A 26,361-nucleotide genomic window follows, 5' to 3' on the forward strand; every position below is an offset into this window, starting at 1 on the left:
TAGGCCTGAACTACAATCTAGTGTAATTTGGGTAACATTTATGTTCACGTAGTCTATCCACAATATATTTATTTTATTTAGCCTTTATTTAACTAGGCAAGTCAGTTAAGAACAAATTCTTATTTACAATGACGGCCTAGCAAAAGGCAAAACACCTCCTGCGACGACGGTGGCTGGGATTAAAAATGTAAAATATAGAACAAAACACACATCACCGCAAGAGAGACACCACAGCACTACATAAAGAGAGACCTAAGACAACAACACAGGATGGCAACAACACAGGATGGCAGCAACACATGACAACAACATGGTAGCAACACAACATGGCACAAACATTATTGGGCACAGACAACAGGCCTGGACATACAAACATGAGGCACGCCAGGTGTTCTGCACCAGTTCTTTACAATAAGTAAATTATCCCTAGTCAACCTGAATTACCAGTAGCTTGTCATAGAGCTTTTGAATGTTATTCTCTGTCACTCTGTGTCAATTAAATTGAAACACTTTATTGGCATGACAAATAATTTGTTGTATTCATTACTGTGTCTCTGTCTGTGGTCCCAGTGCAACGTGGAAGGTCTGCATGAGGGTCTGTACTCACTGCCCCAGCAAGCTCTGTCTGACCAGCTGGAGGCGGTGGTGGAGAGGACAGAGGACTTCACTGACTCGGCCTACACCAGCCACGAGCACCGAGAGAGCATCCTGCAGCTCTGCCAGCTCGCCCGCCAGGACACTGACCAGCTCATCGTAGCCTGGAGGGAGGCGGTATGTTGGCATAAACTGGGCATACACACACATGTAAATACTTGTACACTCGCGTGTATACATGTACTCACACATGTAGATATGAACTCGTACGTCCAGGCTCTGATCAGGCCCTACACCCAAATAAGGGCACTGCGTTCATCCACCTCTGGCCTGCTCGCCTCCCTACCACTGAGGAAGTACAGTTCCCGCTCAGCTCAGTCAAAACTGTTCGCTGCTCTGGCTCCCCAATGGTGGAACAAACTCCCTCACGACGCCAGGACAGCGGAGTCAATCACCACCTTCCGGAGACACCTGAAACCCCACCTCTTTAAGGAATACCTAGGATAGGATAAAGTAATCCTTCTCACCCCCCTCCCCCCTTAAAATATTTAGATGCACTATTGTAAAGTGGTTGTTCCACTGGATGTCATAAGGTGAATGCACCAATTTGTAAGTCGCTCTGGATAAGAGCGTCTGCTAAATGACTTAAATGTAATGTAAATGTCTACATGATTAAGAGCACGGGTACAGTAGGTCATGATTTAGCATGCATGAAAATGCACATTGCATTCACGTGTGTAGATGGCCACAGACACGCACACTCCTTCACTTCCTTTCTGTTGCTTAGCTACATGACCTTGTGTACTGTTGCTAGGTTTATAGATAATGTGAAGGAGAACAATATAATATCCAGCCTTTTCACACCATCCTCTCCCATATGGCTATACAGTGCTATCTTCCTTCATTCTTTATAGGTCTTAAACCAGTCCTGGGCCCATCAATGCATCTCAGAGTAGGAGTGCTGATCTAGGATCAGTTTTGATTATATGGACAGATCCTAGATCAGGACTCTTACTCTGAGATGCTTTGTGGATACGGCCCTGAAGTCAGCCTCATCGTATGAATGGCCATTCACTTGACTCCATTGATTACATAGAACACATTGTTCTCGACACCTCACTGAAAGGAGGCTCCTTGGACTCCATAGCGTGTGGCTTTCACACAATGTGTTTTTCCCATCATTAAGGTTGTATATATGTGTGAAAATAGAGGCCACAGTTCCATTGACAAATTGAATGGAATCAGAGTTACGGCACGTTGAATGATTGGCTCCCTAGTGAGACCCATTTCTACAGCGTGTGTCACGAGCTAGATCCCAGGGCCTGTTCGTTTTCCTCCACTTATTTCAGTAGAAACAGAGCAGTGAGATGAGGTGTTTTTCTCCACTTATTTCAGTAGAAACAGAGAGGGTGATGAGAGGGTCAGAGACAAATCATCAGGGCCCTGTTTTTCAAAAGGGTTCTATCTGGATTTCAGGATTAAATGCATAGAAATACAATGGGAGTCCAATGATTCATCCATTCTATTCATTCATTCTATGTCTTTGCGTTTAATCCTTTCCGATAGCTGAAATCCAGATAGAACACTTTTGAAAAACTGGACCCTGGTGAATTCTGCTTGCTTGACAGTTTTTTTTTACATTGTTTTGACACTGTCTGACTACAGTGACTTCCACCTGTCTCCTTGCCCTTAGAACGTGTGTCTGAAACTTGTGTTTTACAGGATATTGGTGATGCAGAAGGGATCTCTCTCTTTCACTCACTCACACTTTCTTTCTCTTCCTCTCACACACACACACACACACACACACACACACACACACACACACACACACACACACACACACACACACACACACACACACACACACACACACACACACACACACACACACACACACACACGCACACACACACACACACACACACACAGGGCACGAGCAGGGCTGTGTAATCTCGTATTATTCTCCTGCTAAGACAGGCCACCTCCCAGGCACCAGTCATCATGTGCATGATTTATGTGACGACTACTCTTATCTTTTTCCCCTCACTTATTTCTTTGAATATTTTCCTCATCCCAGCTGTCTCTCAATGCCAAAGAGGCCACGGAGGAGATGGAGCTGTCTATACTGAAGACCTGCCAAAGTGTTCACGAACTCCGCAGGGAGGTGAGTCCTGTAACCCTGTGGTCTTAACTAGAATGCATCACTGTCTGGCATGTCCTAGATCAGATCTGTCCGGAGTTTTCTGTACTCTCCAACTGGGTTGGGATGCAACTGATTACATATCTGATTACAAAAACCTGTAGCTGTAATCGGTTATGTTACCAGCAAAAATGTTGTAATCAGTTTAGATACATTTGAAAAAATGTATTACTTTTTTTGGATTACTTTTAAAAATCAAAAAGGATGTTTGTGAAAAAATACATTGACACCTTTCTTTTTTTCCTCATTCAATTCAGTATTGAAAAAAATAGCAAGTCTAAGTTTGTCCCACCTGAGCGAGTCTGACCACAAGTCAGAAACCACTATGACGACACACCAGATGCGTTTGAGGGATCCTTTTTGTCTTCTTCTAATGCCTCTTAAGGAGAAAGTAACTGAAAGTAATCAGATTACATTACTGAGTTTGATTAATCCAAAAGTTACGTTACTGATTAGAATATTGGACAGGTAACTGTAACAGGTTACATTTAGATAGTAAATGACCCAACCCTGCTCTCATCACAATTTGTTCAGATCTCTTGCTCTTCTTTCTCTTTAATATGGCCTAAGCACTCTCCCACTTTTACGTATTCTCCTTATCCTCCCTCCGTTGGCACTCCCCCTTCGCCCTTTCTTTCTCCTCCTTGTTCTCTTTCTGTTTTACTATTGTTTTCTCTTCCTATTACCATTGTGCAGTCAGATGTACCAAAGATACCACATATGTATACCCATTTTCATCTCCCCTCTTCCCCTCTCCCGCCGTCCAGCTCCATAAGGTGGCGGTGGGGCGGGCGGCGGACCTGCTGAAGCTGCATGCAGAACACCTGCCTCTGCGGGCCTTGAAGGCCTCAGGGGGCGAGGGAAACCTGGAGGCCGTGGCAGAGTACGCCCGCACGCTCGGCGAGCAGAAGGAACAGCTGATGGAGGTGAGCGAGGCTCGCTGGCTGGGGAGGTTAACTTAAGTCTGTTGAATCTCCCTGATCAAATCACCTTTGTTGAATTTAATTTATATAATTTTATTTAACCACAAAGTCTATTTAATACATTTGTTAAAAGTCCATCATATCCATCTCTATGGCTGAGGTATATGGACATGGTACTTGTGATATGAGCTACTGGCTTTGGAGACCTGTATTTATTTTCCAGTTGAATATCTGGAAAATATATCTTGATCTGTCTGCTGCTCATATCCAGTCATATTGATGTTAGACGCTGATGTTGTCTATTCTGTTCCAGACGTGTCGTCTGCTGTGTCACGTCTCAGGGACAGAGCCTCTGGAGATCACCTGTATGCACGCTGAGGAGACCTTCCACGTCACTGTCCCCCAGGTAACAGACACTCTGACAGGAAACGCACCCAGACACTCTGACAGGAAACGCACCCAGACACTCTGACAGGAAACGCACCCAGACACTCTGACAGGAAACGCACCCAGACACTCTGACAGGAAACGCACCCAGACACTCTGACAGGAAACGCACCCAGACACTCTGACAGGAAACGCACCCAGACACTCTGACAGGAAACGCACCCAGACACTCTGACAGGAAACGCACCCAGACACTCTGACAGGAAACGCACCCAGACACTCTGACAGGAAACGCACCCAGACACTCTGACAGGAAACGCACCCAGACACTCTGGCAGGAAACGCACCCAGACACTCTGGCAGGAAACGCACCCAGACACTCTGGCAGGAAACGCACCCAGACACTCTGGCAGGAAACGCACCCACCCTGTGACAGGAAACGCACCCACCCTGTGACAGGAAACGCACCCACCCTGTGACAGGAAACGCACCCACCCTGTGACAGGAAACGCACCCACCCTGTGACAGGAAACGCACCCACCCTGTGACAGGAAACACACACACACCCTCGTGACATGAAACACACACCCACCCACCCACCCACCCACCCACCCACCCTGTGACAGGTAAAATCAAATCAAATTTTATTTGTCACATACACATGGTTAGCAGATGTTAATGCGAGTGTAGCAAAATGCTTGTGCTTCTAATTCCAACAATGCAGTAATAACCAACAAGTAATCTAGCTAACAATTCCAAAACTACTACCTTATAGACACAAGTGTAAGGGGATAAAGATATATGAATGAGTGATGGTACAGAGCGGCATAGGCAAGATGCAGTAGATGGTATCGAGTACAGTATATACTTATGAGATGAGTATATAAACAAAGTGGCATAGTTAGTGGCTCGTGATACATGTATTACATAAAGATGCAGTAGATGATATAGAGTACAGTATATACGTATACATATGAGATTAATAATGTAGGGTATGTAAACATATTAGGTAGCATTGTTTAAAGTGGCTAGTGATATATTTTACATAATTTCCCATCAATTCCCATTATTAAAGTGGCTGGAGTTGAGTCAGTGTCTGTGTCAGTGTGTTGAAGCAGCTGCTCAATGTTAGTGGTGGCTGTTTAACTGTCTGATGGCCTTGAGATAGAAGCTGTTTTTCAGTCTCTCGGTCCCAGCTTTGATGCACCTGTACTGACCTCGCCAGAAGATGATAGCGGGGTGAACAGGCAGTGGCTCGGGTGGTTGTTGTCCTTGATGTTCTTTATGGCCTTCCTGTGACATCGGGTGGTGTAGGTGTCCTGGAGGGCAAGTAGTTTGCCCCCGGTGATGCGTTGTGCAGATCTCCCTACCCCTCTGGAGAGCCTTACGGTTGTGGGCGGAGCAGTTGCCGTACCAGGCGGTGATACAGCCCGACAGGATGCTCTCGATTGTGCATCTGTAGAAGTTTGAGTGCTTTTGGTGACAAGCCAAATTTCTTCAGCCTCCTGAGGTTGAAAAGGCGCTGCTGCGCCTTCTTCACGATGCTGTCTGTGTGATTGGACCAATTCAGTTTGTCTGTGATGTGTATGCCGAGGAACTTAAAACTTACTACTGTTCCATCGATGTGGATAGGGGGGTGTTCCCTCTGCTGTTTCCTGAAGTCCACAATCATCTCCTTAGTTTTGTTGACGTTGAGTGTGAGGTTATTTTCCTGACACCACACACCGAGGGCCCTCACCTCCTCCCTGTAGGCCGTCTCGTCGTTGTTGGTACTCAAGCCTACCACTGTTGTGTCGTCCGCAAACTTGATGATTGAGTTGGAGGCGTGCGTGGCCACGCAGTCGTGGGTAAACGGGGAGTACAGGAGAGGGCTCAGAACACACCCTTGTGGGGCCCCAGTGTTGAGGATCAGCTGGGTGGAGATGTTGTTGCCTACCCTCACCACCTGGGGGGTAACGTAACACACTCTGACAGGTAACGTAACACACTCTGACAGGTAACGTAGCACACTCTGACAGGTAAGGTAGCACACTCTGACAGGTAAGGTAGCACACTCTGACAGATAACGTAGCACACTCTGACAGGTAACGTAACACACTCTGACAGGTAACGTAACATACTCTGACAGGTAACGTAGCACACTCTGACAGGTAACGTAGCACACTCTGACAGGTAAGGTAGCACACTCTGACAGGTAAGGTAGCACACTCTGACAGGTAAGGTAGCACACTCTGACAGGTAAGGTAGCACACTCTGACAGGTAAGGTAACACACTCTGACAGGTAAGGTAACACACTCTGACAGGTAAGGTAACACACTCTGACAGGTAAGGTAGCACACTCTGACAGGTAAGGTAACACACTGACAGGTAACGTAGCACACTCTGACAGGTAACGTAGCACACTCTGACAGGTAAGGTAACACACTCTGACAGGTAACGTAGCACACTCTGACAGGTAACGTAGCACACTCTGACAGGTAACGTAACACACTCTGACAGGTAAGGTAGCACACTCTGACAGGTAAGGTAGCACACTCTGACAGGTAAGGTAGCACACTCTGACAGGTAAGGTAGCACACTCTGACAGGTAAGGTAGCACACTCTGACAGGTAACGTAGCACACTCTGACAGGTAACGTAGCACACTCTGACAGGTAACGTAGCACAATACATGTTGTGCTAAGAAACTCCACCCTGATGTTGTTGTTAAGCTGTACAACTTCTCCATTATCAAGGTTTGTCAGCACATTCTCTGCCATCTTGTCCCCTATAGCTTCACCCCCAGTCATTTAAACACAGCCAACTATTACAGAAACTGACATTAAGATGACTTCATCTGATACGGGAAGAAATAACTCAGAAAACCACACGCACACAAGTCAGAGTGCATCACCTCCGGCGTGTTGCATTTAATTGGTAATTACCCACAGGTGTCTCTTTATTACCATTGAAAGACACACACACACACACACACACACACACACACACACACACACACACACACACACACACACACACACACACACACACACACACACACACACACACACACACCAGTATTAATCCTCCCTGGGCGGAGGCTCCCCCTCTGTGACCTTATTGATTGACCTATGAACCTATTAGCTCAGTCATTACAGCTGGGTCATGCAGGGTCTGACATTACTGTGGGCGGGTCTTCACATTTTCCACAACACTCCCAGCAGCAGATAATGAAGCATCTGTCCCAACGGCCTGGAAGACCAAACATAATTAGAAAACTGGGAGACAAAACGGATTCCATGCCCCCTGCTCTGCTTGCCGAAGATTGGTTCCATTTCACACAATCAGCCCCCACACTGAGAGGAAATGATCATGTGTCTCTGCTCATAGACTAGTTCAACATTCTATGAGAATGAGGCCTGATTCCATTCTATAATGGGGGTGTTGGAGAGATTGTATGGGGGTGGGGCTGTCTAATCATTTTCTTGGATCCTTTGTTAGTTTTCCCTCAAAGAACCAACTGGTCTGGATAGCTACTGGTGTGAGTAACACTGTAATAGCTCCACTTAAGGTGTGTACTGTGCACCTTATCGAAACACTTCACCACTCCAATACAAGTTTAAAACATATCTACTTCCCCCATCTCTCGCTCCCTCCATCCTCTCAGATCATTTCTGCAGCCCAGACGCTGGCCCTGCACCCATCCAGTAAGATTGCCAAGGAGAACCTGGATGTGTTCTGTGAGGCCTGGGAGTCCCAGCTCTGTGACATGGGTGTGCTGCTCCGGGAGATCAATGACGTGTTCGAGGGCCGCCGAGGTGTGTGTGTGTGTGTGTGTGTGTGTGTGTGTGTGTGTGTGTGTGTGTGTGTGTGTGTGTGTGTGTGTGTGTGTGTGTGTGTGTGTGTGTGTGTGTGTGTGTGTGTGTGTGTGTGTGTGTGTGTGTGTGTGTAATGGGCATCCAAGGTGGGCCTCCCGGTCATAGGAGAGGGGAGGGAGAATAAGTGGTAGGAGGAGTTTGGTTGGGTTGGGACAGGCCTCCTGTTGGGAGGAGAGGGTGTTGGTGGGGTTGTCCCCCTGGTGGGGCGAGAGGGGGGGTTGTTGGACTGGGTTGGTCCCCCTTGTGGGAGGGGGGTGCTGGAGGGATTGGGTGGGGCAGTCCCCCTGGTAGGAGGAGGGGCCGGGGGTGTTGGTGGGGTGGGGCCAACCCCCTGGTGGGACGAGAAGGGGGGTTATTGGCCTGGGACGGTCCCCCTGGTGGGAGGGACGTGTTGGAGAGATTGGGTGAGGCAGTCTTTTTTTAAATATATATATTTTTTACCCGTAGCAGGTAAGTTGACTGAGAACACATTCTCATTTACAGTAATGACCTGGAGAATAGTTACAGGGGGGAGGAGTGGGATGAATGAGCCAATTGTAAACTGGGGATGATTAGGTGGCCATGATGGTATGAGGGCCAGAATGGGAAGTGGTATTGAAGGAACTGTAAGACTAGGATTGGATTTCACTAAGACAAGGGATGTTACCATACAACCAACCCCTGGAAAGGGGATGACGTTTCTGTCCCTCATGGTTATTGATAGCAAAAGTTAATAAGACTGTGAAGGAATGGATTATTCATTCAGTTATGTCAAATCTGATGGACTCCCACCACTATTATATTGACACCACACTGAAATAACATTAATGCCCGTATTCACTAGTCACCACACAGATTTCTCCACACCCTCTTGCTCTCTTTCTCTTTATCTCTATTCTCTCTTGCTATTCTATTCTATATATTCTCTTGCTCTCTATTCCCTCCCTCTATTCTGTCTCTTGCTATTCTATTCTCTATATTGTCTTGGTCTCTATTCTCTCCCTCTATTCTCTCTTGCTATTCTATTCTCTATATTATCTTGCCCTCTATTCTCTCCCTCTATTCTCTCTTGCAATTCTATTCTCTATATTCTCTTGATCTCTATTCTCTCTCTTGCTATTCTATTCTCTTGATCTCTATTCTCTTGCTCTCTATTCTCTCTCTTGCTATTCTATTCTCTCTTCTCTTGATCTCTATTATCTTGCTCTCTATTCTCTCTCTTGCTATTCTATTCTCTCTCTTGCTATTCTATTCTCGCTTCTCTTGATCTCTATTCTCTTGCTCTCTATTCTCTCTCTTGCTATTCTATTCTCTCTCTTCTCTTGCTCTCTATCTTAATCTCTATCATTTTCATGGGCAGTTAGTCTCTACAAGCCATGGTTGTTTGTACTCTCTGTCTCTCTATTCTCTCGCTCTCTATTCTCTCGCTCTCTATTCTCTTGCTCTCTCTCACTCTCTTGTACTCTTGCTCTCGCTCTCTATTCTCTTGCTCTCTATTCTCTTGCTCTCTCTCTCTCTCTCGTCTCTCGCTCTCTATTCTCTTGCTCTCTCTCACTCTCTTGTACTCTTGCTCTCGCTCTCTATTCTCTTGCTCTCTATTCTCTTGCTCTCTCTCTCTCTCGTCTCAATCTCTCTATTCTCTTGCTCTCTCTCACTCTCTTGTACTCTTGCTCTTGCTCTCTATTCTCTTGATCTCTATTCTCTTGCTCTCTATCATTTTCATGGGCAGTTAGTCTCTCTACAAGCCATGGTTGTTTGTACTCAGTCTCTGTCTACGCTGTGGTAGTCTAAAACGTATTGATCCTATTCATAGACAGATCAATCTCTATAACCGTGGTTGTTTGTATTCTCTGACACAACACAGCGATTAAAGCACCATCAGCACGATACCTCTCACCGAGCCACAGGCACAAACCGTTCTGTTACAGGCCTGTGTGCATGTGCCTGTATCTCAACATTGGGTTATACCAACCGTTTCACAGCGCTCTCTCCCACTCCGCAGCGTAATTCCTATAATCCGTAACGTTTGTGGCGTGTCACGGTATTCGTATTGATGGGCCACGATCCAAATGACATGCAACGAGAGCGACGACGTCCCCCTGCCGAAACCATTAAATAGAGAAGTGTGTGTGGAGGGTTGCGGTGCTGAAGCGACGTAGACAGTTAAACCTTTATGTGAAGTAATACTCCTTTTACGGCAGTGCCTCATCAGCCGTTAAACACATCCGTGATGTTTATCACACCCTGACCACCCCTGTAAATTCTACTGAACTGTGCCTTTACCGGGACTTAAAGATCTCAGCTACAGACAAGAACTTTGTTGAGTTGATTGGTTGCACTCCATTTGAAGTATGATAGAGGATGTGTTAGAGATAATCAACTGTAGTATGATAGAGGATGTGTTAGAGATAATCAACTGTAGTATGATAGAGGATGTGTTAGAGATAATCAACTGTAGTATGATAGAGGATGTGTTAGAGATAATCAACTGTAGTATGATAGGGGATGTGTTAGAGATAATCAACTGTAGTATGATAGAGGATGTGTTAGAGATAATCAACTGTAGTATGATAGAGGATGTGTTAGAGATAATCAACTGTAGTATGATAGAGGATGTGTTAGAGATAATCAACTGTAGTATGATAGAGGATGTGTTAGAGATAATCAACTGTAGTATGATAGGGGATGTGTTAGAGATAATCAACTGTAGTATGATAGAGGATGTGTTAGAGATAATCAACTGTAGTATGATAGGGGATGTGTTAGAGATAATCAACTGTAGTATGATAGAGGATGTGTTAGAGATAATCAACTGTAGTATGATAGGGGATGTGTTAGAGATAATCAACTGTAGTATGATAGGGGATGTGTTAGAGATAATCAACTGTAGTATGATAGGGGATGTGTTAGAGATAATCAACTGTAGTATGATAGGGGATGTGTTAGAGATAATCAACTGTAGTATGATAGGGGATGTGTTAGAGATAATCAACTGTAGTATGATAGGGGATGTGTTAGAGATAATCAACTGTAGTATGATAGGGGATGTGTTAGAGATAATCAACTGTAGTATGATAGGGGATGTGTTAGAGATAATCAACTGTAGTATTATAGAGAATGTGTTAGAGATAATCAACTGTAGTATGATATGGGATGTGTTAGAGATAATCAACTGTAGTATGATAGGTGACGTGTTAGAGATAATCAACTGTAGTATGATAGAGGATGGATGTGTTAGGGCTGGGCGATATGGCCTAAAACTCATATCTCAATTTCTTTCAAACCTACAGGTTTTGGTTGTATGGTAACATCCCTTGTCTGAGTGAGATCCAATCCTGGTCTTACAGTTCTTCAATACCACTTCCCATTCTGGCCCTCATACCATCATGGCCACCTAATCATCCCCAGTTTACAATTGGCTCATTCATCCCCCTCCCAATATATATTTATTATTGTTATTTATTTATTTTTTAATTAATATTCTCTAAATAAGCTTTGTTGTAAAGGTAAAACACACTGCATTTAAAACAGTCAGCAATAATCTAATGAATTCAGAGCTTGGTAAATTCTATCTAGTCTGAATATATTCCTTCCACAACCATAAGACACACTAATAATTTTATCAAAATAGTTGTACCTGCTTTTCTTTTTACAATAATCATTGATCTGGCCTTCCAGTCGGTCTATAAAAAAAATATAAGTTACAAATGTAACCAGATGTAACGAAGTTCGTCTGTTGTTTGAAGAGAGTCAGACCGAAATGCAGCGTGTAGGTTACTCATGACTTTTAATGAAGATAATGCGGTACATTAAATAACTGAAGAAGAAAACAACAAACGAGTGAAACTAATTACAGAGACAGGTACAATCACCCACGAAATACAACACGCACTCAGGCTACCTAAATACGATTCCCAATCCGAGACAACGAGAATCAGCTGACTCCAATTAAGAATCGCCTCAGGCAGCCAAGCCTAACTAGACACACCCCTAATAATACACACTCCCAATTAATACAAACCCCAATACGAAATACAACATATAAACCCATGTCACACCCTGGCCTACCCAAACATATAACAAAAACACAAGATACAATGACCAAGGCGTGACAGAACCCCCCCTAAGGTGCGGACTCCGGGACGCACCTCAAGAGCATAGGGAGGGTCCGGGTGGGCGTCTGTCCATGGTGGCGGTTCTGGCTCGGGACGTGGACCCCACTCCATAAATGTCCTAGTTCCTCCCCTTCGCGTCCTAGGATAATCCACCTTCTCCGCCGACCATGGCCTAATAGTCCTCACCCTGATCCCCACATAACTGAGGGGCAGCTCGGGACCGAGGGGCAGCTCGGGACCGAGGGGCAGCTCGGGACCGAGGGGCAGCTCGGGACCGAGGGGCAGCTCGGGACCGAGGGGCAGCTCGGGACCGAGGGGCAGCTCGGGACCGAGGGGCAGCTCGGGACCGAGGGGCAGCTCGGGACCGAGGGGCAGCTCGGGACCGAGGGGCAGCCCGGTGCAGCTCGGGACCGAGGGGCAGCCCGGGGCAGCCCGGGACCGAGGGGCAGCCCGGGGCAGCCCGGGACCGAGGGGCAGCTCGGGGCAGCCCGGGGCAGCCCGGGACCGAGGGGCAGCTCGGGGCAGCCCGGGGCAGCCCGGGACCGAGGGGCAGCTCGGGGCAGCCCGGGGCAGCCCGGGACCGAGGGGCAGCTCGGGGCAGCCCGGGGCAGCCCGGGACCGAGGGGCAGCTCGGGGCAGCCCGGGGCAGCTCGGGGCAGCCCGGGGCAGCCCGGGGCAGAGGGGCAGCCCGGGGCAGAGGGGCAGCCCGGTACTGAGAGGGAGCCCGGTACTGAGAGGGAGCCCGGTACTGAGAGGGAGCCCGGTACTGAGAGGGAGCCAAGTATTGAGAGGAAGCCAAGTACTGAGAGGAAGCCAAGTACTGAGAGGAAGCCAAGTACTGAGAGGAAGCTCAGGCAGGTAGTAGGCTCCGGTAAATCCTGGCTGGCTGGTGGAACTGGATGATTCAGGTTGTCTGGCCGATCTAGAAGATCTTGGCAGACTGGCACTTCTGGCGGATCCTGGTAGACTGGCACTTCTGGCGGATCCTGGCAGACTGGCACTTCTGGTGGATCCTGGCAGACTGGTGACACTGGGCCGCCTGGCGGCGCTGGGCAGACAGGAGACTCCGGCAGCGCAGGAGAGGAGAAAGGCTCTGGCTGCGCTGAACAGGCGGGAGACTCCAACAGTGCAGGAGAGGAGAAAAGCTCTGGCTGCGCTGAACAGGCGAGGCGCACTGGACGCGCTGGGCCGACTGGTAGCACTGGTGGCGCTGGACAGACAGGAGACTCCGGCAGCGCAGGAGAGGAGAAAGGCTCTGGCTGCGCTAAACAGGCTGGAGACTCCGATAGCACAGGAGGGGAGAAAAGCACTGGCTGTGCTGAACAGGCGAGGCGCACTGGAGGCCTGGTGTGTGGTGCTGGAACTGGTGGTACTGGCGCGAGGACACGCACAGGAAGCCTGGTGCGGGGAGCTGCTACCGGAGGACTGGTGTGTAGAGGTGGCTCTGGATAGACCGGACCGTGCAGGTGCAATGGAGCTCTTGAGCACCGAGCCTGCCCAAGCTTACCTGGCTCGATGCCCACTCTAGCCCGGCCAATATGAAGGGCTGGTATGTGTCGCAGCTGGCTCTGCACCCGCACTGGAAACACCGTGCGCTCCATAGCATAACACGGTGCCTGCCCGGTCTCTCTAGCCCAATGGTGAGCACAGGGAGTATGCGCAGGTCTCCTACCTGGCATAACTATTCTCCCTTTTAGCCCCCCCCCCCAATATTTTTTTGGGGGTGACTTTCCGGTTTCCAACCGCGTCGCCGTGCTGCCTCCTCATACTTGCGCCTCTCCGCTTTAGCTGCTTCTATTTCCTCCTTGGGACGGTGATATTCTCCCGGCTGCGCCCAGGGTCCTTTACCTTCTAATTCCTCCTCCCATGTCCAAATCTCCAAATGATGCAGTCTCTCCCATTGCAACTGCTCTTCACGATTAACCGGGAGAGTAGGCTCAGGTCTGATTCCTGACTCAGCCACTCTCTCTCTGCGCTTTCCCCGTTACCTTCGGTTTTCGCTCTGTATAACCGTGCTTTCCTTTTCGATTCCATACGTGTATAGCCCTCTTCGCATTGCTGTAGGGAATCCCAGGCGGGCTCCTGCACTCGCTCTGGGTCGGCCGCCCACCTGTCGATTTCTTCCCACGTCATATAATCCCTGCTTCTGCCGTCCATAACGTCCTCCTTTAGATCCTGCCAGTTCACACGCTGCTCGGTCTGTGAATGGTGGTGGGTGATTCTGTAATGTTGTTCGTCTGTTGTTTGAAGAGAGTCAGACCGAAATGCAGCGTGTAGGTTACTCATGACTTTTAATGAAGATAATGCGGTACATGAAATAACTGAAGAAGAAAACAACAAACGAGTGAAACTAATTACAGCCTATCTGGTGACTAACACAGAGATGGGTACAATCACCCACAAAATACAACGCGCACTCAGGCTACCTAAATACGGTTCCCAATCCGAGACAACGAGAATCAGCTGACTCCAATTAGGAATCGCCTCAGGCAGCCAAGCCTAACTAGACACACCCCTAATAATACACACTCCCAATTAATACAAACCCCAATACGAAATACAACATATAAACCCATGTCACACCCTGGCCTACCCAAACATATAACAAAAACACAAGATACAATGACCAAGGCGTGACACCAGAACTATGCATAATGCACATTCACGAATAATGTAGCACACATATGCATAATGCACATTCACGAATAATGTAGCACACATATGCATAATGCACATTCACGAATAATGTAGCACACATATGCATAATGCACATTCACTAATCATGTAGCACACATATGCATAATGCACATTCACTAATAATGTGGAACACATATGCATAATGCACATTCACTAATGATGTAGCACACATATGCATAATGCACATTCATTAATAATGTAGCACACATATGCATAATGCACATTCACTAATAATGTAGCACACATATGCATAATGCACATTCACTAATAATGTAGCACACATATGCATAATGCACATTCACTAATAATGTAGCACACATATGCATAATGCACATTCACTAATAATGTAGCACACATATGCATAATGCACATTCACTAATAATGTAGCACACATATGCACATTCACTAATAATGTAGCACACACATGCACATTCACGAATAATGTAGCACACATGCACATTCACTAATAATGTAGCACACATATGCACATTCACTAATAATGTAGCACACACATGCACATTCACGAATAATGTAGCACACATGCACATTCACTAATAATGTAGCACAGATATGCATAATGCACATCCACTAATAATGTAGCACACATATGCTGAGCACTTGCTGGCTGCTGTTCCTTCACTCTGTGGTCCAACTCATCTCAAACCATCTCAATAGGGGCTGCAGGTAGCCTAGTGGTTAGAGCGTTGGGCCAGTAACCAGCAGGTAGCCTAGTGGTTAGAGTGTTGGGCCAGTAACCAGCAGGTAGCCTAGTGGTTAGAGTGTTGGGCCAGTAACCAGCAGGTAGCCTAGTGGTTAGAGCGTTGGGCCAGGAACCAGCAGGTAACCTAGTGGTTAGAGCGTTGGGCCAGTAACCAGCAGGTAGCCTAGTGGTTAGAGCATTGCGCCAGTAACCGAAATCCCTGAGCTGACAAGGTAAAAATCTGTCGTTCTGCCCCTGAACAAGGCAGGTAACCCACTGTTCCTTAGCCGTCATTGTAAATAAAAATTCGTTCTCAAATGACTTATATTTTAAAAATTTAAATTGTAGAAAATTAACACGGTCTCATAAACAATCTCTCAAGCACAAGCCCACATGTTAGTGAGTAGCCAGCAAATATGAATATTTCAGGTTTTAGCAACTTGGATCTAGGTATAAATCCAGTGTGCACTGTGTTTCCTCCGACACATTGGTGCGGCTGGCTTCCGGGTTGGCGGCACGCTGTGTTAAGAAGCAGTGTGGCTTTGTTGGGTTTTGTTTCGGAGGACTCGTGGCTTACGACCTTCGTCTCTCCCGAGTCCGAAAGGGAGTTGTAGCGATGAGACAAGATAGTAATTACTAACAATTGGATACCACGAAATTGGAGAGAAAAGGGCGTAAAAAAACTATTATAGCCATGGGATAATCAACTCAGGGCTCTATGCATTCTCTGGAAAATAATGCAACTCTGTGGAAGGTCAGTTACACTTCTTCATGGAACACACCTTACACGTCGTTCATTATTTTCCATATAACTCATAGCCTCCCATTCATTATCCCAAACTTGTGATCCAATGGCCAAAATGTGACTTTAAAAAAATATTTTTCCTCAAAATAGTATTTCTTTCTGATTTAATAACAGGTGATAAAAGGGCTTACTTGTCGCTTCCCAGACCAGGGGTGAGTATCAGAATAAACAATACTATGATTGGTGGGTATTTCCAATGTCATTCTGTTTAAATGATTTTCCCTCACTTTCTCCTTTTAATATCACTCATCCTGTCAAACTTTTTCTTCCCTCCAGAAACATTCAGCCAACCTGAAGATGGTGAAAGCTGTTAAGCTAGATACAGAGGTATAACTAGATACAGAGGTATAACTAGATACGGAGGTATAACTAGATACGGAGGTATAACTAGATACGGAGGTATAACTAGACTCCTCAATTACACAATACACCTCTGCATCTACTACCTCATCCTGATAGGTGCATTTATTCTGCAGGAAATGAATACCTGGTCAAACAGGGGAATAATGGCGATTATTGCAGGGACCTTGCATGGTCTGATACAGTTGAAGTCGGAAGTTTATATACACTCAGGTTGGAGTCATTAAAACTTTTTTTCAACTTGTTAACAACCCAAATATTTTGGAAGTTGGTTAGGACATCTACTTTGTGCATGACACAAGTCATCAGTGCAAATCAATCCCAGAACAACAGAAAAGGATCTTGTGAAGATGCTAGAGGAAACGGGTACAAAAGTATCTATATCCACAGTAAACGAGTCCTATATTGACCTAACCTGAAAGGCCTCTCAGCAAGGAAGAAGTCACTGCTCCAAAACTGCCATAAAAAAAGCTGGCTAAACAGTTTGGAACTGCACATGGGGAGAACTATCGTACTTTTTGGAGAAATGTCCTCTGGTCTGATGAAACAAAAATATAATTGTTTGGCCATAATGACCATCATTATGTTTGGAGGAAAAGGGAGATGCTTGCAAGCCTAAGCACACCATCCCAACCGTGAAGCACGAGGGTGGCAGCATGTTGTGGGGGTGCTTTGCTGCAGGAGGGACTGGTGCACTTCACAAAATAGATGGCATCATGAGGAAGGAATATTATGTAGGTATATTGAAGCGACATCTCAAGACATAAATCAGGAAGTTAAAGCTTGGCCGCAAATGGGTCTTCCAATTGGACAATGACCCCAAGCATACTTCCAAAGTTGTGGCAAAATGGCTTAAGGACAACAAAGTAAAGGTATTAGAATGGCCATCGCAAAGCCCTGACCTCAATCCTATAGAAAATGTGTGGGCAGAACTGAAAAAGCATGTGCGAGCAAGGAGGCCTACAAACCTGACTCAGTTACACCAGCTCTGTCAGGAAGAATGGGCCAAACTTCACCCAATTTATTGTGGAAAGCTTGTGGAAGGCTCCCTGAAACGTTTGACTTAAGTTCAACAATTTAAAGGCAATGCTACCAAATACTAATTGAGTGTATGTAAACCTCTGACCCACTGGGAATGTGATTCTGACATTTCACATTCTAAAAATAAAGTGGTGATCCTAACTAACCTAAGACTACTTTTTACTGGGATTAAATGTCAGGAATTGTGAAAAACTGAGTTTAAATGTATTTTCCCAAGGTGTATGTAAACTTCCGGAGTGTCACTCCGTCATGAATGGGCGTGCATACACAAAATTATAATCAATAATTGGAAATTATTAGGAATGTTTGATGTCTTTTAAGAGAGGTGAAGAGTGGAATTGTTGACTTTCTCAAGCAGCAATGAGTTTTATCTTTAAACTGAGTAGTTTGAATAGTTATGTAAAGATATATTAGTGTTTATTTTTCATATATTTTTATATACTTTTTCATATACTTCCACTTTGTCATTAGAGTATTTTGTGTAGATCTTTGACAAAAAAATACGATTACATTTTTTTTTTTTACCCACCTTGTACCCGAACAAAATGTGGAAAAAGTGAAGGGGTGCGAATACTTTCTGAAGGCAATGTATATGGTTATGAATGATCATGAATCAGTAATGATGATGATAATGAAGACAATGTATATGGTTATGAATGATCATGAATCAGTAATGATGATGATAATAAAGAAAATGTATATGGTTATGAATGATCATGAATCAGTAATGATGATGATGATAATGAAGGCAATGTATATGGTTATGAATGATCATGAATCAGTAATGATGATGATGATAATGAAGGCAATGTATATGGTTATGAATGATCATGAATCAGTAATGATGATGATGATAATGAAGGCAATGTATATGGTTATGAATGATCATGAATCAGTAATGATGATGATGATAATGAAGGCAATGTATATGGTTATGAATGATCATGAATCAGTAATGATGATGATAATGAAGGAAATGTATATGGTTATGAATGATCATGAATCAGTAATGATGATGATAATGAAGGCAATGTATATGGTTATGAATGATCATGAATCAGTAATGATGATAATGAAGGAAATGTATATGGTTATGAATGATCATGAATCAGTAATGATAATGAAGGCGATGTATATGGTTATGAATGATCATGAATCAGTAATGATGATGATAATGAAGGCAATGTATATGGTTATGAATGATCATGAATCAGTAATGATGATGATAATGAAGTCAATGTATATGGTTTTGAATGATCATGAATCAGTAATGATAATGAAGGCAATGTATATGGTTTTGAATGATCATGAATCAGTAATGATGATGATAATGAAGGCAATGTAGATCAAAAGTAATGTGGTTATGGGCTCATCATGCACTGACCTTTTCGGAAACCACCGAATATGGTGGAATCTCAGAAGGTTTGGGCTTGATTAGTAGTCTTGGATGGGAGACCATCCTTAATTAATGGCGGACCCATGATCTCTCCGCCCCAGGAGCAGAGCACCATAGCCAAGCTGGGTCTAGAGCTGCGTCTGCTGACCTCCGACGTGGACACGGAGGTGGAGAAGTGGGAGGACCAGGAGCAGGATATCGTCCGCCAGGGCCAGAGCATGTCCAGCATGGCCTACTCCATGTACCTCTTCACCAGGTAGACACCAGCTGTCTGTCTGTCTGTCTGTCTGTCTGTCTGTCTGTCTGTCTGTCTGTCTGTCTGTCTGTCTGTCTGTCTGTCTGTCTGTCTGTCTGTCTGTCTGTCTGTCTGTCTGTCTGTCTGTCTTCACCAGGTAGACACCAGCTGTCTGTCTGTCTGTCTGTCTTCACCAGGTAGACACCAGCTGTCTGTCTGTCTGTCTGTCTGTCTTCACCAGGTAGACACCAGCTCTATACAAGTAAAAGTGCTTCCCATCATAAAATAATAAAAGTACTAACAATGAAAGGAGGAAGCAGAATTAAAAAATATTGAAATCATACATTAAACACATCTTTATAAAAGTTTCTTCAGCAAGCCTGCAGTATAAATGTCAAGTATACTTTGCACCAGCCAGGTATTGACCACCAGCCAGGTATTGACCACCATTGACCATCTGTATGGATAAAGAAGAGAACACAGATGCCGTCACGCATCTTGGTGATATGATGTTCATAGTCAATATACTTAATCAGTTGTTATCATCAGGTAATATTTCATTCATTTCCTGTATCGATTGTGCAGGGGGGAGGGCCTACTGAAGACAACCATGGATCTCTTCCACCAGGCTGAGGTAAAGTACTGTACACACGCCCCGTCCGCCACTCCACTCATCCATCTCCTGTCCTTCATCCTCCTCTACTTCATACAGGGTTTTAATTGAATCTGTCCCAGGTGCCATTAAACACAACCATGTCCCAGGAAGAAGACAGAATCAATACAGTATTAAAAGGCCCAAGACAATAATTTGTCTGTGGTAAGGAGAGGATGAGTCAGGGAGCAGAGTGCCCTGGCCCTGTACTTAATGTAGAGAGAGAGGGAGAGAGATGTGATGATGATCTGCACTCACTGTAGGAGAAAAGGGGAAATGGCAAGGAAGAGAGAGAAGAAGTGCTGATGAGGCCACCTGTCGTTTAATCAGCAGGGCCTTCACAATGCCACACACACAGACAGCCTAACCTTCCACTGTGGAGCTCCCACTGAGCGATAATAACCTCTGCTAATTCACCGAGGTGGAAAAGGGCAGCTGTCTTCTGTGACACAAACACTACAATTTGTCAGGTCCTTTAGAAATGTGTTATTTATTTATGTTTGGTTCATCCTTGTACATTAACAATACAACACAAGGAATATGGGTTTTTATTTCTACCATATACTGCTGGTGTTCCACATATCTCTTTTTAGGATTTTTCTACTAATCCTAGAATAGTGGATATTATACAATGGGGTGGGTCTAATCCTGAATGCTGATTGGATAAAACCGCATTCCAGCCAAATCAAATCAAATGTATTTATATAGCCCTTCGTATATCAGCTGATATCTCAAAGTGCTGTACAGAAACCCAGCCTAAAACCCCAAACAGCAAGCAATGCAGGCGTAGAAGCACGGTGGCTAGGAAAAACTCCCTAGAAAGGCCAAAACCTAGGAAGAAACCTAGAGAGGAACCAGGCTATGTGGAGTGGCCAGTCCTCTTCTGGCTGTGCCGGGTGGAGATTATAACAGAACATGGCCAAGATGTTCAAATGTTCATAAATGACCAGCATGGTCAAATAATAATAATCACAGGCAGAACAGTTGAAACTGGAGCAGCAGCACGGCCAGGTGGACTGGGGACAGCAAGGAGTCATCATGTCAGGTAGTCCTGAGGCATGGTCCTATGGCTCAGGTCCTCCGAGAGAGAGAAAGAAAGAGAGAATTAGAGAGGGCATACTTAATAATAATAATAATATATGCCATTTAGCAGACGCTTTTATCCAAAGCGACTTACAGTCATGTGTGCATACATTCTACGTATGGGTGGTCCCGGGGATCGAACCCATTACCCTGGCGTTACAAGCGCCATGCTCTACCAACTGAGCTACAGATACTTAAATTCACACAGGACACCGGATAGGACAGGAGAAGTATTCCAGATATAACAAACTGACCCTAGCCCCCGACACAAACTACTGCAGCATAAATACTGGAGGCGTGGACAGGAGGGGTCAGGAGACACTGTGGCCCCACCCGAGGACACCCCTGGACATGGCCAAACAGGAAGGATATAACCCCACCCACTTTGCCAAAGCACAGCCCCCATACCACTAGAGGGATATCTTCAACCACCAACTTACCATCCTGAGACAAGGCCGAGTATAGCCCACAAAGATCTCCACCACGGCACAACCCAAGGGGGGGCGCCAACCCAGACAGGAAGATCACATCAGTGACTCAACCCACTCAAGTGACGCAGCCGGTGTCTATTCCACAAGTTACCACCTGCTAATAAGTCTATGATGTTAAAATGCCAATTTACTCTGTTCAATCTGACTGAGCAATCCACTGTCTCATCAGCCCAGCCAGGCAATTTATAAACTTGATTTCCACTATAAAAAGCATCTAGACATTCTCACATTTATTTTAGACTAACATTTAATTTCAACAGCGGAGATTTGTATAAACCTTGCTGTATGCCTCTCCGACATTTGTAACATTGTTTCAATATTCAAATTCGATCTCCTGCTGTCCCATAGTAATGCACATGTCAGGACGAGACGGAAATGCAGGCAGTGTTTCTTAGCCGGTAGAAATCATGAATCATGATGTTTTGTTGGCTAGCTCCTCTGAGCAACGAGAGAGCACATTTTATATTACAGGCGAAATCGCGCCTCATTAGCTCATTGTTAAGGATGTATCCAAATAAATGTCACTAGAAAACAGCTTAAACAAGTGAAAATGCCGCTACTGTTGTTATTCTGGCTGCACTGGTTGACGTGACTGCAAGGGATAACAACATTGCCAGCCAGTATGGCATTGGAACATTTAGAACAAACGACTGGGTCACGTCCATCGACAGAACAAAAAGACTGAGCGACTGGCAACCGAACCGATAGGAGCGACTAGCCGTATTGGGTAGCAACCCTAGATATGGGACTATATCTTGTGGAAGAACGAAATAGTTTGAATAAATTCATCAAAATAACGTTTTGAAAGATAATGTCAATCATTATGTGAATATGTTGGTAACCCGTTGTATGGAGGATACCCCGTGTTTGGAGGATATATTGGTACTTTGTCTCAGGCCTAACAAAACCTGTGCCAATATATCCAACAAACACCGGCTTCTCTGGCATTATCACTTAAATAGAATATGGAATAGAGTAGCAGAATATAGTAGAAAACGGAACAGAGTAGAGAACTTTCAATGTCTCCTCAAGTTTCAGGATGCAACCATACTTTCTATAACTCTACCCTTTCACACAGCAACATTTAACTTGCAATTATTCTAATTGGCTGCTCACCAATTGGCTAATTTTAAATACATTTGAATTTGAAAACCTTACAGTACAGTGTACCAGTCTTGTTCACATCATCCCAGCTACTTACAATACAGCCATTGAGTGGAATTGACAATACTTGGCTGATAGATTTGCCAGACCAGGGTTCAGAATGTTCTGCAAGACCGGGGTTCAGATTGTTCTGCCAGACCAGGGTTCAGAATGTTCTGCCAGACCAGGGTTCAGAATGTTCTGCCAGTAAAGTGAGCCATGCTTTGTTTTTTTCTCTCTCTCGGTCTGTCTTGCTCTCATTTTTATATTTCTCTCTCTCCTTCTGCAGGTGCTTTCTGAGGAAGGACTCCAGCTGTGGTCTTCAGTACACACTTTGTCCACCCTGGTACACGCGCACGCAACCACACCCACGCACGTTCTTCACCCACGCTAGGCAGGAAATGAATCCTGCACCCAGTTTCAGTTTCCTCTGTACTCAAAAATCAAAGAAACAAGGAAGTATGCCTCCCTCTTTCCAAAGTGCCCAGGTCCTGGAGTTTAATTAAATGTCCCTCTTTGACAGCCATTCATGACTGCCATCCGTCTCTGGGTAAAGTGAAAATGTGGTTATCAACACTGGCTAACCCGACTCTCCGGAGAGTGCACCCAAACACTAATACACGCACATACACACTCACACATACTACTAATACATAATCAACACATCCAGCACTTCAGCTCAGCAGCGTGCGTTTGATTAATTACTTCAAACAAACATTGGCTAATGGAGCTCCCCCCACTGGAATGAAGCAGGCTTATGGTGCAGCTGCACTGCCCTCTTGTAAATGATCAAGTTCTTTATGCTAATCAGCCTGAACATTTTCAACTGAGGCTGAAAATGTTACTAAATATGTTAACCAGAGATTGTGAATGGTACGACACAGACATATTCTAATGTAGTAGGATAATATCAATATACTGTGCCTTCAGATGAATTCAGACCCCTTGACTTTTTCATAATGTTGTTACGTTACAGCTTTATTCTAAATTGGATTAAATTATTTTATTTTTCCTCAGCAAACTACACACAATACCCCATAATGGCAAAGCAAAAACTGGTTTGACATTTTTGCGAATTTATAAAAAAATTAAAAAAACAGACACTTTGCTATGAGAATCAAAATTGAGCTCAGGTGCATCCTGTTTCCATTGATCATCCTTAATGTTTCGACAACTTGATGGGAGTCCACTTGTGATAAAGTAAATTGATTGGATATGATTTGGAAAGGAACACACCTGTCTATATAAGGTCCCACAGTTGACAGTGCATGTCACAGCAAAAACCAAGCCATGAGGTTGAAGGAATTGTCCGTAGAGCTCCGAGACAGGATTGTGGCACAGATCTGGGGAAGTGTACCAAAAAATGTCTGCAGCATTGACGGTCTCCAAGAACACAGTGGCCTCCATCATTCAAAAATGTAAGAAGTTTGGGATCACCAAGACTCTTCCTAGAGCTGGCCGTCCGACCAAACTGAGCAATCGAGGGAGAAGGGCCTTGGTCAGGGAGGTGACAAAGAACCTGATGCTCTCTCTGACAGAGCTCCAGAGTTTCTCTGTGGAGATGAGAGAACCTTTCAGAAGGACAACCATCTCTGCAGCACTCCACCAATCAGGCCTTTTATGGTAGAGAGGCCAGACGAAAGCCACCGCTCAGTACAAAGCACATGGCAGCCAGCTTGGAGTATGCCAAAGGCACTGAAAGACTCTCAGACCATGAGAAACAAGATTCTCTGGATTGAACTCTTTGGCCTGAATGCCAAGCGTCACATTTGGAGGAAACCTGGCACCGTCCCTATGGTGAAGCACGGTGGTGGAAGGATCATACTGTGGGGATGTTTTTCAGCGGCAGGGACTGGCAGACTAGTCAGGATGGAGGCAAAGATGAACGGAGCAAAGTAGAGAGAGATCCTTGATGAACACCTGCTCCAGAGCGCTCAGGACCTCAGACTGGGGCGAAGGTTCAACTTCTAACAGGACAACGACCCTAAGCACACAACCAAGACAATGCAGGAGTGGCTTCGGGACAAGTCCAGAGTCCATCTCTGGAGAGACCTGAAAATAGCTGTGCAGCAACGCTCCCCATCCAATCTGACAGAGCTTGAGATGATCTGCAGACAAGAATGGGAGAAACTTTCCAAATGCAGGTGTGCCAAACTTTTAGCATCATACCTAAGAAGAATCAAGGCTGCCAAAGGTCCAACAATGTAAAGGGTCTGAATACTTATGTAAATGTGATATTTCAGTTTATTTTATTTGATGAATTTGCTATAATTTCTAAAAACCTGTTTTTACGTGTAGATTGATGGGGGGAAAGTATTACAGACATTTTAGAACAAGGCTGTAATATAGAAATAATTGCATATGGCATACAGTTGAAGTCAGAAGTTTACATACATCTTAGCCACTCAATTAGTATTTGGTAGCATTGCCTTTACATTGTTTAACTTGGGTCAAATGTTTCGGGTAGCCTTCCACAAGCTTCCCACAATAAGTTCGGTGAATTTTGGCCCATTCCTCCTGACAGAGCTGGTGTAACTGAGTCAGGTTTGTAGGCCTCCTTGCTCACGCATGCTTTTCCAGTTTCGCCCACACATTTTCTATAGGATTGAGGTCAGGGCTTTGTGATGGCCACTCCAATACATTGATTTTGTTGTCCTTAAGCCATTTTGCCACAACTTTGGAAGTATGCTTGGGGTCATTGTCCATTTGGAAGGCCCATTTGCAACCAAGCTTTAACTTCCTGACTGATGTCTTGAGATGTTGCTTCAATATATCTACATAATTTTCCTACCTAATGAAGCCATCTATTTTGTGAAGTGCACCAGTCCCTCCTGCAGCAAAGCATCCCCACAACATGATGCTGCTACCCTCGTGCTTCACGGTTGGGATGGTGTTCTTCTGTTTGCAAGCCTCCCCCTTTTTCCTCCAAACACAATGATGGTCATTATGGCAAACAGTTCTATTTTTGTTTCATCAAACCAGAGGACATTTCTCCAAAAAGTACGATATTTTTTATGGCGGATTTTGAGCAGTGGCTTCTTCCTTGCTGAGCGGCCTTTCAGGTTATGTCGATATAGACCTTGTTTTACTGTGGATATAGATACTTTTGTACCTGTTTCCTCCAGCATCTTCACAAGGTCCTTTGCTGTTGTTCTGGGATTGATTTGCACTTTTCGCACCAAAGTACGTTCATCTCTAGGAGACAGAATGCGTCTCCTTCCTCAGCAGTATGACGGCTGCGTGGTCCCATGGTCTTTATACTCGCGTACTATTGATTGTACAGATGAACGTGGTACCTTCAGGTGTTTGGGAATTGCTCTCAAGAATGGACCAGACTTGTGGAGGTCTACTGACCTTGGCTGATTTCTTTAGATTTTCCCATGCTGTGAAGCAAAGAGTCACTGAGTTTGAAGGTAGGCATTGAAATACATTCACAGGTACACCTCCAATTGACTCAAATGATGTCCAATTAGCCTATCAGAAGCTTCTTAAGCCATGCCATCATTTTCTGGAATTTTCCAAGCAGTTTAAAGGCACAGTCAATTTAGTTATGTGAACTTCTAACCCACTGGAATTTTGATACAGTGAAATAATCTGTCTGTAAACAATTGTTGGAAAAATTACTTGTCATACACAAAGTAGATGTCCTTACCGACTTACCAAAATGATAGTTTGTTAACAAGAAATTTGTGGAGTGGTT

The 26,361-nt window shown here is 45.0% G+C and overlaps 1 protein-coding gene across 2 annotated transcripts in view; it reads left to right on the forward strand.

Annotated features, from left to right (window-relative positions):
- LOC124013087 (alpha-catulin-like) overlaps nt 1-26,361 on the forward strand; it is a 114,841-nt gene that overhangs the window by 85,394 nt on the left and 3,086 nt on the right. Inside the window, exons 7-16 of one of the 2 annotated variants that reach the window (XM_046327239.1) lie at nt 571-771; nt 2,675-2,761; nt 3,565-3,723; nt 4,034-4,126; nt 7,754-7,904; nt 16,375-16,412; nt 16,537-16,587; nt 19,159-19,313; nt 19,878-19,926; nt 22,951-23,007. In XM_046327239.1, the coding sequence (XP_046183195.1) occupies nt 571-771; nt 2,675-2,761; nt 3,565-3,723; nt 4,034-4,126; nt 7,754-7,904; nt 16,375-16,412; nt 16,537-16,587; nt 19,159-19,313; nt 19,878-19,926; nt 22,951-23,007 (1,041 nt within the window). The remainder of the gene's footprint in view (nt 1-570; nt 772-2,674; nt 2,762-3,564; nt 3,724-4,033; nt 4,127-7,753; nt 7,905-16,374; nt 16,413-16,536; nt 16,588-19,158; nt 19,314-19,877; nt 19,927-22,950; nt 23,008-26,361) is intronic. The other variant, XM_046327240.1, reaches the window with a different exon arrangement.

This window comes from Oncorhynchus gorbuscha, linkage group LG24, assembly GCF_021184085.1.
Source record: "Oncorhynchus gorbuscha isolate QuinsamMale2020 ecotype Even-year linkage group LG24, OgorEven_v1.0, whole genome shotgun sequence".
In the NCBI taxonomy this organism is placed as follows: Eukaryota; Metazoa; Chordata; class Actinopteri; order Salmoniformes; family Salmonidae; genus Oncorhynchus; species Oncorhynchus gorbuscha.